Raw genomic sequence first — 17,985 nt, 5'->3', positions numbered from 1 at the left:
GTACACACCCACTCCATCAACTCCTTCATAATAACATTTTTCTGACTTATAAGGTAGACGGAGTGGGATGTGGTCTGGGATTTGGTAGCGGTCCCTAAGTGTATTGAAATGACCCTCCTTGATGGTTGATGTAAAGGCGTGAACCGTCCACTCTGGGGGCAAGATGAACTCCCTAAGTCCATCAACCCCCACGACGGACCTAACTAGTAGCTCTTCGTCGTCTGATCCCTTTTGGATTTCGATCATCTCCAGGCCCTCATGTGTTGAGGACGAGGAGGATGATGACGGACTACTCTCGCTCGGGACGTCATGGTCTTTGGGACCTGACGGGTATACCCCTTCGTAATCCGCCCTGTCACAAACGACCGACTGATTACTTGACGCACTAGACATGGCCTACAGGTAATGACAGAACCTAAGACTCTGACGGGTTTGGAAAGAACGACAGGTATGTGAGTGAACGGACTACTCTCTGACAAGTGTGACGGACTCGCTCTGACAATTTCTTCCAGCAACAAGTGAGGAAATGAGGGGCGGGGGATTGATATTTATAAGAGAGGTGCACGGAAGACGAAGCGACGCCTCGTTCCAAAACAATGGCCATTGACAGGATGACACTTGGCACAGCACGTTAATGCATTAGCTCCTGATCCAGCAGTGTACGGATGAAAATTCGCGGACATAGGTGTCCTGGAGGCGTGACCAAGTTTTAGATCCGTCATCCCATGGGTCCGTTCATTATTCTTGACGGACCCATCGGGTGAGGGGGCAACTGAAAGGGAGAAAATACACTGGAATGCCTTATGTGGTTGGACGGGCCGTATATGGTCCGCAGACGTCCAGATTCGCGAGCACGTCATTTGCACGAGCCTCCAATGGACGGATCTCATGTGAACGGGCCAGATACGAACGGAGTGAAGGAAGGTGGGTTGATTGTCCATGGGCCTGTTGGACCCCTCATGGGGGATACTTTGGCCCACTCTCATAAGGGCCCAAACAGAGTCCTTACGCTAGTAGGACTCCGAAAATCTTATATATTTGGTAAAGATCTTCCCTATAAGGAGGAGATCTGTCCATCACGTTTAGGATTCTACAAGGAGAGTCCTATAAGGAAAAGACTTTCGCGCCAAGAAAGAGATGTCAACCTTATGCTACTATAAAAGCCCTAATACCCTCATAAACCAAGGTAAGCATGATTTTACCCTCTCTAGCACTCTAGAGTTGAGAGAATATTTTATGACTTGACCTTCGGAGGGTATTTGGCCGGTACTACACCGGTGCCCTTTTGATAGGTTTTCTCCTTTATTTCGTGCAGGTTTTCATATAGGCGAAAAGAGCACTACGTGACTTATTAGTGAACTTTTCAGCTTCATCAATTTTTATAGCTCTCATTATTCTCTAGTAGGGGTGTGCATGGATCAAGTTAGGTCGAATTGAGAAGATTTTTCGACCTAACTCACCATGATGGGTTATAAAAAATACAACCCAACCCAACCCAACCCATTATAAGGGTTCAACCCAACCCACATGGATCAAGGTAGGGTCGGGTTGAACCCATGGATTGGATAGTTTTTTTTAATACTATTTGATAGGAATCAATTAAGTATAACCCGTCCTTGGTTGTCGTCCACGACCAGACCACGTCTAAAGAAAACCATCCAAGAATGACAAAATGCATGAAGAAGACCCTTCGTTAGGAATAATAAAATCCAGTTGAAAGAACTCGTCCATAAAAGACTATATTCATAGACGACTAGATCCATGGATGACTACTTAGTAAATTCTACAAAGAATTCTCCAAAGGTTCTACATGAACAAACCACGACACGTTGCTCTTAACACGTGGAAGAGATTCCTCGAACTACGCTTCACATACCCCATTTTCTCTAAAAACCGCCCCCATTACCCACGATGGTAGTGGATCCAAACAAGTAAGCCCACATCTAACTCTCTATAAAATGAGCAAATCTTATTCACCCAAGGTAAGTTCTAACCATTCCCTATTTTCTATCCTTGTATCCTAGAGAGAAAACTGACATAACCATTAGAGGATCCTTGGCCGGTTCACACCAGTCACCTTTGACAGTTCTTTCTTTCTTTTTAAGACTTACAACCATAGCCCGAAGTATTTTTGCCTACTGATTTTCGTACATCATTAGTCGGCGCCATCTATGGGGAAGAAGAGAGTTAAAAAGTTTCTAAGTACTAACTTTTCTGCTTTCCAAGACAAAAAGGCTGGATGGTTCGGACTAGGTCAATGGCTACTAGTCCAGGACACCAGGAGAGTGGGAATGCCTCTAGTCATCCAAATCGTGCAACCCCCCCCCCCCCCCTTTTCATGACCGTCAAACAACAATATCAATACCATGGTGGAGAATGATGCCAAAATTCAGGAAATGAAGGTGCTGAGAATAATGCTAAAAGAGACTAGTCTATGGGGTACCACTGTAAGGATGAATGACTTTGAAGTGAATCAAAGAGTGAAGTTTGGCTTCGGTAAACAGATGATGGTGGCGGTATGTGAGAGGGTAGATGATGGCAGCAAAAAGGGTAACAACTTGAGGAGGCGGGATGTGAGAGGGTAGATGATAGCAGCGAAAAGGGTAACAGCTTGAGGATGAGGAAGGCAAGTGGGTGAGGGACGAAGGCAATAGCGAGAGGGGCATGACAATAATAATGGAGGAGGAGAGGGTAAAGTAATTTTTTTAATTAATTTTGATTGAAAGAATTGTTTTAAAAAAAAAAAAAAAGGTAAACCATTTAAACTGTTATTAATTTCACATCAAAGGTTAAAATTAGGTAGATAAAGTAAATAAAAAATAAAGTATGTAGCATAAAAACAGAATTAGACTCTAGCAAGCATTTGCAAATGCAAAAGTTAATTAACTCGAATGCCATCCTTGAATTCTGATTTAAATGTGAATTAAATCCTTTAAAAAAAGAAGGCATTATGAAATGTTCATGCAGTAAAAATTTTAATATTGGATCAACAATGTAAGAGTATAAGAAAAATCATTGGATGCAAAATTACGTTGCCATTCACAAATTATTGGATCAACAATGTAAGAGTATAAGAAATATTAGTTAGCTAACATGTGAGTCAAGAACTAAAATAAACGTCAGTTAACAAGTATCGCCAGAAACAGAAACTAAAGTCCAAGGCTGCTGCTCATTCTATTGAGAAATTTATAAAATCACCTATTGAATGTAATTACAGTTGCCATCATGGCAATATCAACAAATTTCATAATCAAAATTAGTGGTTTAACCAACAATCATATTATTTGCCTAACCTCAAAACAAAATACAGTACATTAACCATTCATACCACACTCTGATATCCAAACCACCTACATATTTGCACCATTGAGCTACACCATCTTCTCTAAAGAAAATCCAGACTAAAGTGAAAAACTCATGTATCTGCCTCTACGTAGTTTTCTAAAAGTCATTTCGAGGTAATTATATGTTTGAGTAGTTGGATCAATAGCTGGCATGATCGTCCATTTTATAAATTCCCACCATGGGGCTGCAAAAAAGAACAAGTGAAGAACGGGGCTTTCTGTTTTTGACAGTAACCTTCCTCAAGATAATTGTCAGACAAAATATCCGGCTACCAGTAATTGCCACAAATCCTAAGGTTCTAGAAAACCCTAATTGTGGCTCCTAGAGGAATCTTCATAAGCCCAAAAACAACCACAAGCTTCTCACTATGAGTTACAAGACAGAATCCTTGTGCTCATACTCCATATTGTGCAGCACATACTTTTTGTTAAGGACACCCAAGTTTTCTCATTTGAAATACCAATTGCTCAAGATAATTATGCACAGTATCAGCAACCAAGAACACATGAACCTTGCTTTAAACCTAAATCCATCTACAACCAGGCTCTTTCTTAATCCCCCAGTCCCCCATTAATTTCTGCACCTTAGCTGCATCAATCAACCTGCCTGCAGTGACATATATGTTTGACAAAAGTACATAGTTCCTATCATGCTGTGGCATTAGTTCAAAAAGTCGTTCTGCTGCTTGAATCCCCAAATCCATGTTCCCATACATCCAGCAACCAGCAAGAAGAGCCTTCCAAATTGGTGCACCTGGCTCAAAAGGCATTGATTCAATCACATTAATTGCCTCTGAAAACTTCCCAGCTCAAACCAACAAATCAATCAATCGAGCATAATGATCTTCACCCAGGACTATATCGTAACAAACATGCACAAAATTGAAATAACAGTGTCCTTCTTTGACTAAACCAGCATGGCTAGAAGCAGAGAGACTTGTGAGAAAAGTTATCAGATCGGGCACTATATCTTCCTTCAACATCTGTTCAAAAGTACTATTGCTTGCAGACCATGTCCATGTTGCCCTAAAGCAGCAATCGTGGCATTCCAAGGTACTCGATCCAGATAAGGCATTGTAAGGAACACACAATTTGTAGCCTCAACAATGCCACATCCCACGTACAATGTGATAATTGCATTTCCAGCTAAGAGGCTTGTATCATGCCCTAGCTGAACTAGTTGAGCACGGAGTTGACATCCAGGCTCCAAAGCTCCCAGCACTACACAAGATGTAATTTCTCCAGCAAATGCAAAATCATATGGCTCAAAACCCTCTATTCTCATTCGGTTGAATAACTTCAAACCTTCTTCCCCAAAGCCATTTTGTGCTAAACCAGATATCATCATTGTCCATGCAAGAAGATTCCTCTCAGGCATCTCCTTTAAAAAGGACTTAGCTTCCACAATGTGCCCTAAATTAACATACGCAGACAAGATTTCATTCCAGAAACAAGATTTTTTATGAGCATATTATCAAAAATCTTCCTTGCCTCATCAACTTTACCACATTTCCAGCATAGTGTAACTAATGCATTATTCAGAGACAACAAAAATTCTGGTTTAGGATTCTCTTCTGTTTTCAAAATGAAAGCATGCACTTGCTTTCCATGTTTGAACAATCCAGCATTAGTGCAAGCACTTATTACACTCGTGTGGGTACACTCATGAATAAACCATGGTGCACATAACCCAAAATCATTGGATTCCATGCAACCCTCATATTTTCAGTCATGCCATCAAGAATTGCATGGTCTGCATCAAGATCACCTTTCCTCACATACCCTGTAACAATTGTTGTCCATGTTATCTCATCCTTCTCTGTCATCTCATCAAACAACATTTTAGCTGCACCCATTAATAAAGAAAATGATACTAATGGTGAAGATGCACACCGAACATAAGTGGATATAAGCGCATTCAACACTGAACTAACAAACCCTGTTCCTGGCTTTAGCACGGCACAACGAATTTCTGTTGGCAATGCTTTTCATCCTCGACTATTAGCACCAACACTCCAAGAACACTAGTGAAAGTGAAATTGTCAAGCCTAAGTTTGTCTCACCTCATATCACGAAAGAGTTGAATAGCAGCATGGCCATCATTGTAGTGGGAATAACCTGTGATCATTGCATTGTAAAAAACAATGTCTCGCATGCCGAGTGGGATTCCACCAAATACTTCCTCAGCTACCTTTAGACTTCTTGCAGTAGAGTGCAGTAATCAACGTCATTCTTGCAACTATATGTGGTTCGGGAATTTTGTTGAACGGGTGGCTAGCATAGGCAAAATTGGATGATTTACAATAGTTATCCATCAGACGGTTGAGGATGTGGTGTGGCTTGAACCCAGAAGCTATCATATGGGCATGGATGGTTTGAGCTATGCAGTAAGAGCTTGACCTTTGGGAGCAATGTAGTTGCAGTTGTGCAGTGTAACAATTGGCCACCGTATGGATGTCCAATGGGTTCCTCATGTTTAGAAAGCTTGCAAGTCATGGTTTTCTGTTAAACTCAATGAAATTAGATTTAACAAATAAAATTATTTTCAAATAATTTTAACAGGATACGACATTTTATCACCTTCAAAGCCCTGCATGTGTGCATATCTGTGTGTTATTTACATTAAAATTTACAATTTACAAAGAAAATTTAAGAAAACCAGACTACACATAAATGCAAAATGCAAAACAAACATGGACCAAACACCAAAGGAAAAAAGACTAATTTTATAAAATATAAATTTTTTTTCGAAACACCCCATTTAAAAATGAGAAATGGTGCATTTTGGCCATCCTTGGAGCCAAAATCCCCTTCAACTTCTCATTTTGCTCTTTGAAACATCCTTTCAACCATATGTGCCAATACTGTTTAGTTTCAGCTAGAATTGCCGAAACTTGTAACAGTTGACAAAATGGTACACAAAACCCCCACCGCCAAATCTCGTTCTAAATCTCAACTTGTCAATTTCCAGCTAAACAATGGTGTTCCCAACCAATATGCTTATTGATCCTAAAATTCAACCATTCCATTTACACAACCAAATAAGAGAGAGAAAGAGAGATTGTGGGTGTTGAAATTAGATCCTTCTAGAGTTTTACGATGTGAATTTTGCTATGGACAGTAGGAGATTTACTCTCTCATCAAAGGGACCTTTTTTTCCCCAAGCAAAAGGTTTGGTCTCTAAGTCTTTTGCTTTTGGGAATGTAACAATAAGCAATAACTTGTTCACCATAAGTTAGTTACCATGCCTAATAATGGTATTTCAATCATAACGTGATTAATCCAAATGCTTTGATAAGCATATCAAAGCATTTTGCAAAATAGAAGTTTTGGCAATGATGTGAAAAAGAATGGCTTACTAATGGGTAGATAAAGTCACCTACTTAGGATTATTAAGTAGTAGCCAATTTGATCGACAGAACATTGCAGAATATAAGACAACCATCTGAATAATAGTTGTGCACAAAACTGAAAGAAGCAATCTTTTTAAGCAGAATTTTTTAATGTTACTGTGTGCTCATGCTCATTTCTTGAGCATATATTAATCGTTTCCATTAATAAAATACCACAACTTATCGAACAAAAAAGTAATAATTTTTTATGTAATTATTCAGACTATCTTGTGTGTTTATTATGTACAAGAGATAGTCTTTTTCCTTTATCAATTAAGTTACTTATCCAAACCAAAAAAAAAAAAAGACCGATTGAAATGGTGAAAATTTCAACTAGGTCTAGATTTCACACTGCAAACAAGATGCATGCTTAAAAGCATAGACACAAACACAAAATACACACACATATTAGACGGCATATTGTGCATATTTTGAGAGGAATTTTATCAAACAGTTGAACTGCATTCACCTGAGAAGCAAACTAGTTTGAAAACCAATGTGTTTGTTATGAAGGTCCAAAACTATATCAATTTATTAATACTAAGAATTAGTCACAGACACAAAATATTATTTATAGTGAACAAAGAGAGTCAGAGAGTAACATGAAGCAAACCTTCGAGTCTGTCCCAAATTGGTAACAGTCTCAACTGACCGAAACCTGATCATCCTAGATTAGCCTCCACATCCTTAACCGAAGCAAGAGCTCTTAACCCGACCCATTGAAGAGAAAATAACCCAAGCCCATTCTAATTGTCCAACAACAACCCGGCCCATTCAAAAACGCCCAATAATATCAGCCCATCGAAGCCCACTCTTTGAGAGCGTAGAACCCAACAATGAGTTACGGACTCACAGTCAAGTTTACCTTAATTTTCAGCAGTGCAAGGCCCAACCTATGAAGCCTACTACGTGCCTGTTTTGTTAGAGCCCTTTTTTTTGGGGCCAAATTCATTTGGTAGTTTAAAAACGTGAACATAGTGCATTTGGTGAAAAAGTGTGTTTTTATTCTGCAATTGCATAATTTGCATCTCCTAAAAAGCAGCAATTACAAATCGCCACTTTTTCCAAAAATTCAAAATCAAAAGGTTGAACCAAACAACCTCAACATGAGTTTGAAGCCTTGGGGAAGCTACCTATAGCCAATGGATTGAGATTTGAAATACAATTGAAATAGTTGTTTAATGGCTGAGATAGAAAATTGGAAAGTTTATCTTTGATCTCAACAATTGGATCATAATTTTTTCACTTCTTCTTCTTATTATTATTACTCTAAAAAAATTTCACTCTTTTTACTTCTCTCACACACATTAACGCTACGTTCATTTGGAGTGAAAATAGAGAGGATGGAAAATAAAGAAAGAAAAATAGAGTGGAAAATGTTGTTTCCCACTGTTCATTTAGGAAAAGAAAATAGGAAGGATGGAAAACCCGAGAGAAAGTTTTCTCTCCGGGGCCAAATTTTTTTCCCTCCCAAATCGGAGGAAAACTTGGGTTGAAAAGTGCTACAGCAGCACTTTGTCTAAAATGCCCTCTTTACAATTTTTTTTTTTTTTTCAATGTAACCTGGACGTTCTTTTCTTCTTTCTTTTTTTTTTTTTTTTCCTTCTTCCTTTCAACATGACCTGAACATTCTTCTTCTTTCTTTTTTTTTCTTTTTTTTTCTTTTTCTTTTCAACGTGACCTGAACGTTCTTCTTCTTTCTTTTCTTTTCTTTTTTTCTTTTTTTTTTTAATGTGACCTGAACGTTTTTTTGTTCTTTTTAACGTGACTGAACGTTCTTCTTTTTTTTTTTCTTTTCAACGTGACTGAACGTTCTTTCTTTCTTTTTCTTTTTTTTTCAAAGTGACTTGATCTAATTTTTATATTATAATAATAAAAATAATAATATAAATTTATATATATGATGTGATAAATTTTATATTATTTAATGAGTACAAATAAATATATTTTTTACATATTATGTAACAAGGGTATAATAGTCAATTTATATAAATTACATTTTCCATTCTTCGCTTTTTCTCTCCAACCAAACAAAAGAGTTTTTCACCCTCCCACTTTTCCACCTTTCCAACCGAACACACAAGAAGGAAAACTAAATATTTTCCATCCTCCCACTTTTCCATCCTCCCACAATTTTTCATTCTCTCACTTTTCCACTCCTCTAACTGAACAGACCGTAAGGGGTAATTGCACTGTACAATAGCTCATTGGACCCCAAATCCACAACAAATTGGCCAATGACAATTCAAGTTCGTTGGTTTAGGCTCTTATTACAATTTTCTTTTGAGATTTATTATAGAGAATCATAATAATGTTGGAACCACCTCCTTTTTTAAGGTTATCTAGAGTCAAACTCATGAAATTTCAACAATGGTTTATTTTGTTAGTTTCCCCAAACCAGAAACTCGATGGTAATTTTACTAAAACAATCAATTTATTGTCATGACAATCAATCAGTAAAATTGTATATTTTACTAGGTAGTCAACTATTCATTCTTTTTCTTGAAATAAGGAATTTCTTTTTCTTAAGAAGTATATTTTTTATGATTGATGCATAATAAAGAAGATTTTAAGCCACCATGACCTGTGGCGTGGTGGTTAGTAATTGTGGGGTGGGGAAGGATCATGGATTCAGCCCCAACTTGGGAAGAATTATATGTAGGGTAGATTAAAATTTCTAGGTCAGCTCAAAAAAGAAGAAAATTTTAAAAGTGGACTCCTTTTAAAATGATGTTCATATTATAATTTATCATAACAAGTTATGGAAAAAAGTTCAAAATAGTTGAGTCTCAATCAATGTCATAACATATATATATATATATATATGTGTGTGTGTGTGTTTTTATTTAACATAAATATGAATCTTAATGGTTATATTAATAAATTATTTATTAAAACTTTAAAGTTGGTAAACCCAAAAGAAAGAAAGAAAATTTTATTTCATAAGAGCCATGCATGCATATGCTAGGAGCATGCGCATGCATGGTTTTAGATGCATAAACCTTCAAGTCTGAACATGTTGGGAGAGTGTAGATGTATTCTGATAGGAGCACAATTAGGGCTAAGTTCATGTTGAACTGAGTTGAGTGTTTAAGATGATGAGAGCTTAGGTTCCTAGTTGGGATTGCTTTAGGGTTTTGAGTATAGTTAGGATAGTATGGTATTTAAGATTTGAAATGGAATGTGTGGTGAATAAATAGATAAAGGGAGTCACCACCTGCTAAAGGAAAAAGTGATTAAGAGAGTAAAAGAGATTCGTAAATAAATAATTAATCAAAAAAAAATTTGAGAAACAAACACACATAAAAGAGAGGGAAATTAGTTCTAACAGAAAGACACATCACAAATTTCATCCAAAAGTCATGGTAAATAACTAATCATTTAAATAAGAGTGAAAGAGGAAACTTTTACACTGTTTGACAAAACGGAATACAAGAAAAGAGAAAACAAAGGGAAGAGGAGAGAGGAAAAGAAAGAGAAAGAGAAAGGAGAATAGTTCCCCTTCATAGTATTTGGGTTTGCAAGGTTTTAGAAAAGAAGGGAAAGAGGCGGGCCTCATATCAATATTGTATATAACTCGCTCTACTTTCTCATTCCCTTACAATTTGGAAGGAAATAAAAATGGTTGACCTCATAGAAATTCATTCTCTCCATTAGATGGGAGAAAAGAACATAAGGATGCAATTAACTTTCTTGTTATGACCTTCCACACTTACAATTACATGAGGGTTTATATACACTAGCATATTTAATTCTTATTGGCTGATTGATTGATTGCACGTATGCCTAGCCTAACTGGTTTTAATTAACTAATTAAGCATGTGCTAAATATAATAGGTTAAACTCTATACTAACTAGTAATCATACACTACTATGATTAATAAACTTGCAGTACAAGTATATATCAGTGACTTATACACAAAGTAGGACTAGAATTCGATCTACACTATTGGACTAATATATCTCTAACACTTTCGTTACAATTCCATTGAATCTCTCAACTAAAAGTTAAGTATATGCTTTAAAGCATACACGTTATGCTCTAGTAAAAGCATCAAACATAATTTTAGCACATGTATATTCTTGAAATGGAATCTCAATGTCAGGTTCCATGAACATAAGCACAATATCTCTAGAAATTTTATCATCTTTTAACTGTTTTTCATATATTTAAGTTTGCAACAGTACTAGCATTTAATAAAATATGGGTCTAAATAATGTATACCTCTAGGGCATACAATAATAATTCATTTTAGGAAAAATTTTATAAGGAATTAAAAAATCTGTCAAAAAAGTATGACAACTTTTTTAATCCCCGAATAAAAATTTTCCTGAAATAATTTACTAACATATGCCTAAAGGGTGGGTATATGTTAGTTTGACAGCTTTTTCAATTTTCGAATAAAAATTTTCCTAAAATGATTTACTAACATATGCCCAAAGAACAAGCATCAGTAAAACTCATAAAAGATTACCTGATAGATATGATTAGTCACATTTAAATTTTATTTTTCTTAATTTTGCTTAGTTCTAGACCTACTGGTCATGACCAAGGAGTCCAAGCAAACAGTCTCACCAATGTGTACCGCATTGCACGGTCAAACAGAACAGAATCTGCCAATAACCACCAATTTATTAGACACCAAGACACGTGACAGAGGATAATTGAATAACTTTTTATTAAGTATTTTTTTTTTTTGCTAAACATGTATTATTAAGTATTAGTAATGGACTAATGTATAAGTAATATAATTACAAGTTAATACTAATGTAAGTTGTGGCAAAATATATAACCAAGAATGTGAAATAACTTTCATTTAAAAAAAAAAAAAAGTATCTGAAATAACAGTGAGTTTTAGTTAGTTCAATTGGTAAAGTTTTTTATAGTTGAATAAAAGATTTGAGGTTCAATTATCGCTATCATAAGTTAAAACTCTAAAAAAAAAAAGTATGTGAAACAACTTTGATCAATTGTTATATTCCAAATTGTATAAATTTGATTGAATTAAATTGTTATAATAAGTGTTGTGTAAGTATGTGTTGAGAGCAACGTTTAGTGTTTACTAAATGAATATTGGTTTTCTTGGTAATTATGAAAATTTCAAATTAGAAATTGATTAGTCCTTTTAGAATATAAGCGTTTTGCTTACTTATTAAGGAACATCACAAATACGTTGGATGTTTTAAACTAATTATATTGATTTTTTTACTTTCTCAAAAAAAATTATATTGATTTTTCTTTTTTTAAGAATCATTAGATTTCACATTCTAGAATATATTATACCACCGACTTTAATATTATAATTATTATTATTATATTATTACATTTTTCCTGCATACCGTGCGTGTGGAAGATAGAGAGAAGCACTTTTGGTTCTTGAATATAATTATTGCTTAGTTTTTATCAACCTAAATAAAAATAAATAAATAAAACTATTTCTTACTTACTAAGGAACTACACAAATATTTTGAATATTTTAAACTAATTGTAATTTATGTTAGATTTTATTATTATTATTATTATTAGAATATACCTTCGGTTTTTTTTTTTTTGCTAAACATATACCTTCGGCTTTATTATTATTATTATTATTATTGGACTTCATATTCTAGAATGTTGTACACCTTCGACTTTATTATTATTATTATTATTATTACCCCCGTATACCTTGCCTGTTAAGGCAGAGAGAGAAGCACATTGATCTCTAGTCTCTACTCTATGTTCTAGATTTCTATCATTCATATCTCATATCAATCGTTTCTCCCAAAAAAAAATTCATATCAATTCCACCCACACACCACAATTACAAACGATATCTTTGTCTGAACTTTGATTTATCTCAACGATCTCTTGGTAGCAAAACAAATAGCGTTCTCACTTGTCCAGGTATTAAATCATCACCTTTTTTTTTTTTTTACTCACTTTGCAAAAAAGCTAGTAATGGGTCTGATTAATATTTTTGATCTATGTTTTCCTTTGGCTAAGATCATTATTATGTTCCATATTACAGATTTATAATTTTCATTCGAAGATCATAAACAAAACCGGAAAACAATACCTTTACCGTTACAAAATCACATGTCACAATTTCATTAAAATTTTTTTTTTTTTTTTTTAAGTCACAGTTTAAATTAATGAAAATTGTCACCTATCAGCACACCTAAGAATTCATAACAGCGCCCATACCGTATACCCCCAAACATGAAAAGGAAAACCCTCATTCAATCTGAATCTCGGCCACCCCACACGGTGGCTGAGAAACCTTCGACACCCAAGAAAAAACCAAACCACCCTCGCTCACGGCCATAACGCGCGGCGGCTGGGGCTCGCCAAAATTGTCATGGTCAGTTAGGTGGCCTTGGCCCAAAGAAAACCCCCTACTGACTGCGGATGAAAATGAGAGGAAGATCAAGAGAAATCAGACGCGCTGATTAGATTTATTGCTCGGGCATATCTATTGCAAATTCATATCACTATGAATAACTGTATGTGTGTGTGTGTGTGTGTGTGTGTGTGTGTGTTAGAGTCTTAGATGACTCCTCTGATTAGATTTATTGCTCATTATGCATATATCTATTGCAAATTAATCATTACGAATAACAGTATGAGTGAGTTAATTGACATATACACACACGAGTGTCTATATATATATATAGATGTCTACTCTGATTGGATTTATTGCTCATCATGTATATCTATTGCAAATTCTTCATTATGAATAACTGTATTAGAGAACTAATTGACATGTGTGTGTGTGTGTGTGTTATAGATGACTACTGTTACTACTGGCCAGCTCTTAGAGCTTGCTGAAAAGAATGTGAAGCTGGCAGTTGTGGAGGATAAGGCCGGACAATTTGAAGAGGCCTATAAGCTTTATATGAAGGCATTTGAGTATGCGGGCACTTATCTCTTCTATGAGAACAATCCATGGCTTAAGAAGCAGAATAGGCAGTCATTTTTGGGCCATTATAGAAGGGCAACAAAACTAAGAGGCCGCCATCACTTACATGGACCCTCTTTATCTAATGAAGCAAAAAGTGGGCTTGGTCTTGCAAAGTTGAGTGATGTGGGCGGACTTGAGGCTTGCAAAGAGGCATTGGTTGAAGCTGCCATACTGCCTATCGAGAATCCTCAATTTTTTACCGGTAAGTTCTCCCTCCATCATTGTATTTAACTTTTGGGTTTTTTAATCTCTGCTTTTAGTTTATTTGGTTATTCTTAGTTTCAATGCTAATAATAAGAGTTGGGTTATAGTGACCACTAACGTGGACATTATGTTTTGAACTCCTGTGGACACTAATGTGGATTATGCTAAATAATGTTTTGAACTCCTGTTTAGGAAAACGACAACCATGGAAGGCTATATTACTATATGGTCCACCTGGAACAGGGAAGACCTATCTAGCAAATGCAATTGCAACAGAAACAGGATCAACTTTCTTTAGGTAATATCTATAATTTTACCAATATCAATACATAGCAAGCAACAGGATTACAATAAGTGATGATGTAAGAACCATACATGGCAAGAGATAAAAGAACTAATCTTCATCTTCAAAAGGCAAAAACATGTTGCCAATTGCAGTTAGCTGTGACTCTTATATTTTAAGTCTATGTGGCTTCTTTTTTTTTTCCCTCTATGTTTCAGTTTTTCTGCATAATTTCTTTTGAAAACTTGTGACTTCGGCAGCATTTTATAGTTAACATGTTATTCTTATTCTCACCCATTTTCTATAGATTTTACTTGTTATTAAAGGCCTAGATCAGAAATACATTGTCCAATAATTGAGATGATGGACAAAATTTATGAAATTTGGATTTAATAGATTAAATGTTCTTGTTGAAACCTAAGATGTTTGAGTTTCAGAAAATGTGGACTTGAGTTCTTAATATTTTGTATTGTTGATGTAGTTTTCTTACTTCATATGGTTGGGTCTTTGACTCCTTTCATATGCTTTTTCATTGCAATCATCACGTTATTGGAATGTGTTGAATTTCTGAATTAATTATCTATGCCACTATGCTTCAATTGATTCACATCTGTGATCCTTTTTGTTCTCTGCTTCTTCCTAGCAGTTATTGTTGGGTGCATTTATTACAGCTAATGTATTTCCCAAGGATGTAGATGTGTTTGCTTTCTAATGTTTTTATATAGATGGAATGCTGCCAACACATTTACATGTGTTGTGCACTGTCTATACACAGACATTTACATGTGATGTGTACTGTCTATACACAGTGTTTCCGCATCAGACGTTGTTTCCAAATGGATGGGAGAAAGTGAAAAGCAAGTCTCAATTCTTTTCCAACGGGCCCGTGATGCTGCTCCATCCATTATTTTTATTGATGAAATTGATTCCTTATGTGGTTCACGAGGTGAGAACAATGAGAATGAAGCATCTCGACGAATCAAAACAGAACTTCTTGTACGAATGCAGGTAATTTATTTTCCTTGGAAATGGATTAAAGTCATTTGTTCCAAGCTTCTATTTATATAATATAATTGACATGCTTAGATTAAGATTGGGGGCAAGTAGTTTGTCAATAACTTATTGTAGTTTGTACCATGCAGTTGGGTATGAATTTATTACATTTTGTGATATGAGTTGCAAAGCATCTTATTGAACATTTTTATACTTAAAATGCAATTGAGGAATTTGATGGAAAAATTTAAATTGAAATGTTTAGTATGGGTGACCTAACTTTAAGGTATTTAAGCATAAGTAACTTGAGATCATGTATGTGGTCCAAAGAAGGCTATGATTTCTTTTGAATTTTAGGTTTTATTATTATTATTATTTTTTTTTTTTTTTGGATAAGTAACATAAAAATTTTATTAAAAAAAAACACAGCCCAGTATATAGGAAATGTACTAAAGGGGCAAAAACATCAAGAAACCAAATTACAATGATCAAGCAAAACAGGAAGGAGAAATACTTTAATACTTATCTACAAGAACAGGGGGGATATTCAAAACTATACAAATTACCTTGGAATTAAACTTATGAGTCACACTATGAAATTATAAACTTGGGAAAGAATGATTGAATATAGGTTAAGACATGAAATAATAAATATTGTATAATCAACTTGGTTTTATGCTAGGAAAATCTACCATGGAAGTTATTTTCTTACTTAGATGTCTAATGGAAAATTATAGAGGCCTGTAAAGATCTTCATATGGTCTTTATTGACCTAGAGAAAACATATGATAGGGTCTTCAAATGGCAGGCTAAATGACCAATCATTTCCTTGTTGGCCTTAAAATGGCAAGCTAGTTTGCAATGCAGTTAATAATAACTATATGTTTTATTAGATAGTTAATACATAGCATTATCATACATTGTTTCCTTCCACCTGCATATTTGTAATCTTAAAATGGAAATTCTTTTAATACATTTCAGGGTGTATGCAACGATGAGACAAATGTTCTGGTTCTTGCAGCCACAAATACTCCTTATGCTTTGGATCAGGTGAGAAAAAATACTCCTTTTAACCTACGGCCGAGGCTAGCAAAAATTTCATGATCTAGATTGCTTTAGGGTTGAGGCTAATGCAAAGTTAATGTAGGCCATGAGGAGGCGTTTTGACAAGCGAATCTATGTCCCTCTCCCAGATTTGAAGGCAAGGGAACACATATTTAAGGTACTTCAATTTTCATAATGCAATGCATTTGAAATATCCTAGCAATGTAGTTATAAACCCACTGTGATTGATGCTTTTGTAATTTATGTCTTGTTTAATATTCTCTAGTTTTTTATTTGAACAGGTTCATATTGGGGATACTCCTCATAACCTTACTGAAACTGATTTTGAGCATTTAGCTCGCAGAACACAAGGTTTCTCTGGTTCAGACATATTCTATTGTGTAAGTGTCAATTTTACATTGTGTCAATGTGCTCTAAAGGGACTATATGGCTGAAAATTGTTGGTTACTTTTTGATAGGTTAAAGATGCGCTATATCAGCCTGTTCGTGCAACTCTTGATGCTCAATTCTTCAGAAAAACCTCTAAAGGCATGTGGGTCCCTTGCAAACGGACTCGACAAGGAGCTATTGAGATTACCTTGCAGGAACTTAATGCACAAGGCCTAGCTTTAAAGGTATGGATTAGTTAGGAAACTTATGTTCAACACAAGAAACAATTCCAAAAATACATGTTTGTGGCCGAGTATTAGTTACTTATGGATAGAATTCTTGAAGATATGTAGACTGCTGCTTACTTTAGTAGTTAGTTAATTTATGGAAAATAGGATCAAAGAAAATTGAAAAGAGGGGAGGCCTGGGAGGGGTTATTGTACTGGAAAGAAAAAGGAAAAAGAGTATGTCTCATTCATTGCATTGATTCGTGTTTGGTATTGATTTCTCTTTCATTAACATAGGCGGATTCTTTTATTTTTTCCTTTTTAAATAATTTTGTTTGTGGTAATATTTTTGTAGACCCTATGTCCATCTTGAATTTTCATATTTGTGTCTCTGGGAATTGATGACTTGCAGATCCAGCTACCACCCAACACAAGAGCAGATTTTGATAAAATGCTTTCTAGACAAAGCCAACTGTAAGTGAAGCTGACCTTGAAGTGCATAAGAGATTCAACAAGGAGTTTGGCAATGAAGGGTGAAAGATGTAGAGGCACATATTATTATTTCTGTAGTTTCTTCATATTGTGTTCTAGCTACCACCCAATACAAGACGCAGATTTGATAAAATGCTTTCTAGACAAAAGCCAACTGTAAGTGAAGCTGACCTTGAAGTGCATAAGAGATTCAACAAGGAGTTTGGCAATGAAGGGTGAAAGATGTAGAGGCACATATTTTTATTTCTGTAGTTATTCATTGTGTTTCATATATATATTATATATATATTTTTTTTTTTTTTTGGGGGTAATAGTATTTTTTATCCATATGCTTGCGTTATGAATAAAGTTTTGGAGAAAAACCTTACAAACTCCTTATATATTTTTATATTGAATGTGAATTTTGAAAATCTAACCATTTGATTTCATATTCTTATTATATTCTTCATGCTTACAAAATTTCAAGAAAATCAAAAATCAATTGTTATGTCATCAAACAAATGTTAAAATTTCAAATTTTTGTGATTTAAAATTTGTATAAAAAATAAATTTATAGATCAAATAGTGAATAATATATGATTTGAATAAAATTTGATATGTATGTTAAAAAATAAGAAACATGAAATTCAACTATTAAACTTGTTCGTTATTTTAAATGTATTATATTTGGGT

At 34.9% G+C, this 17,985-nt stretch overlaps 1 protein-coding gene and 1 pseudogene across 2 annotated transcripts; one reads left to right on the top strand and one right to left on the bottom strand.

The window, feature by feature from the left end:
- Window positions 1-3,155: 3,155 nt before the first annotated feature.
- On the bottom strand, window positions 3,156-7,594 carry LOC112015147 (pentatricopeptide repeat-containing protein At1g25360-like; annotated as a pseudogene).
- Window positions 7,595-12,388: 4,794 nt separating this feature from the next.
- LOC136061983 (protein SUPPRESSOR OF K(+) TRANSPORT GROWTH DEFECT 1-like) lies at window positions 12,389-17,568 on the top strand. 2 transcript variants are annotated; one of them, XM_065760503.1, is made up of 9 exons: window positions 12,389-12,623; window positions 13,507-13,882; window positions 14,077-14,182; window positions 14,977-15,175; window positions 16,142-16,210; window positions 16,308-16,382; window positions 16,507-16,605; window positions 16,684-16,839; window positions 17,234-17,568. In XM_065760503.1, exons 2-9 carry the CDS (start codon window positions 13,507-13,509, stop codon window positions 17,297-17,299), a joined length of 1,146 nt encoding a protein of 381 aa, XP_065616575.1. In that variant the 5' UTR covers window positions 12,389-12,623; the 3' UTR covers window positions 17,300-17,568. The 2 variants fall into 2 exon arrangements, with proteins under 2 accessions (XP_065616575.1, XP_065616576.1); XM_065760504.1 differs by lacking the exon at window positions 12,389-12,623 and adding an exon at window positions 12,891-13,222.
- The last annotated feature ends 417 nt before the right edge of the window (window positions 17,569-17,985 follow it).

The sequence above is a fragment of the Quercus suber genome, unplaced genomic scaffold, assembly GCF_002906115.3.
Source record: "Quercus suber isolate HL8 unplaced genomic scaffold, Cork oak 2.0 scaffold_370, whole genome shotgun sequence".
NCBI classification, from domain to species: Eukaryota; Viridiplantae; Streptophyta; class Magnoliopsida; order Fagales; family Fagaceae; genus Quercus; species Quercus suber.
This window is presented reverse-complemented; position numbering and strand designations above follow the sequence as displayed.

Bases quoted from the DNA above. Each gene is read 5' to 3' on its own strand.
- LOC136061983 (XM_065760503.1), top strand. From the start codon at position 13,507: ATGACTACTGTTACTACTGGCCAGCTCTTAGAGCTTGCTGAAAAGAAT. The intron at 13,883-14,076 runs GTAAGTTCTCCC...ACTCCTGTTTAG, and splicing joins GAATCCTCAATTTTTTACCG to GAAAACGACAACCATGGAAG. The intron at 16,383-16,506 runs GTACTTCAATTT...TTATTTGAACAG, and splicing joins CAAGGGAACACATATTTAAG to GTTCATATTGGGGATACTCC.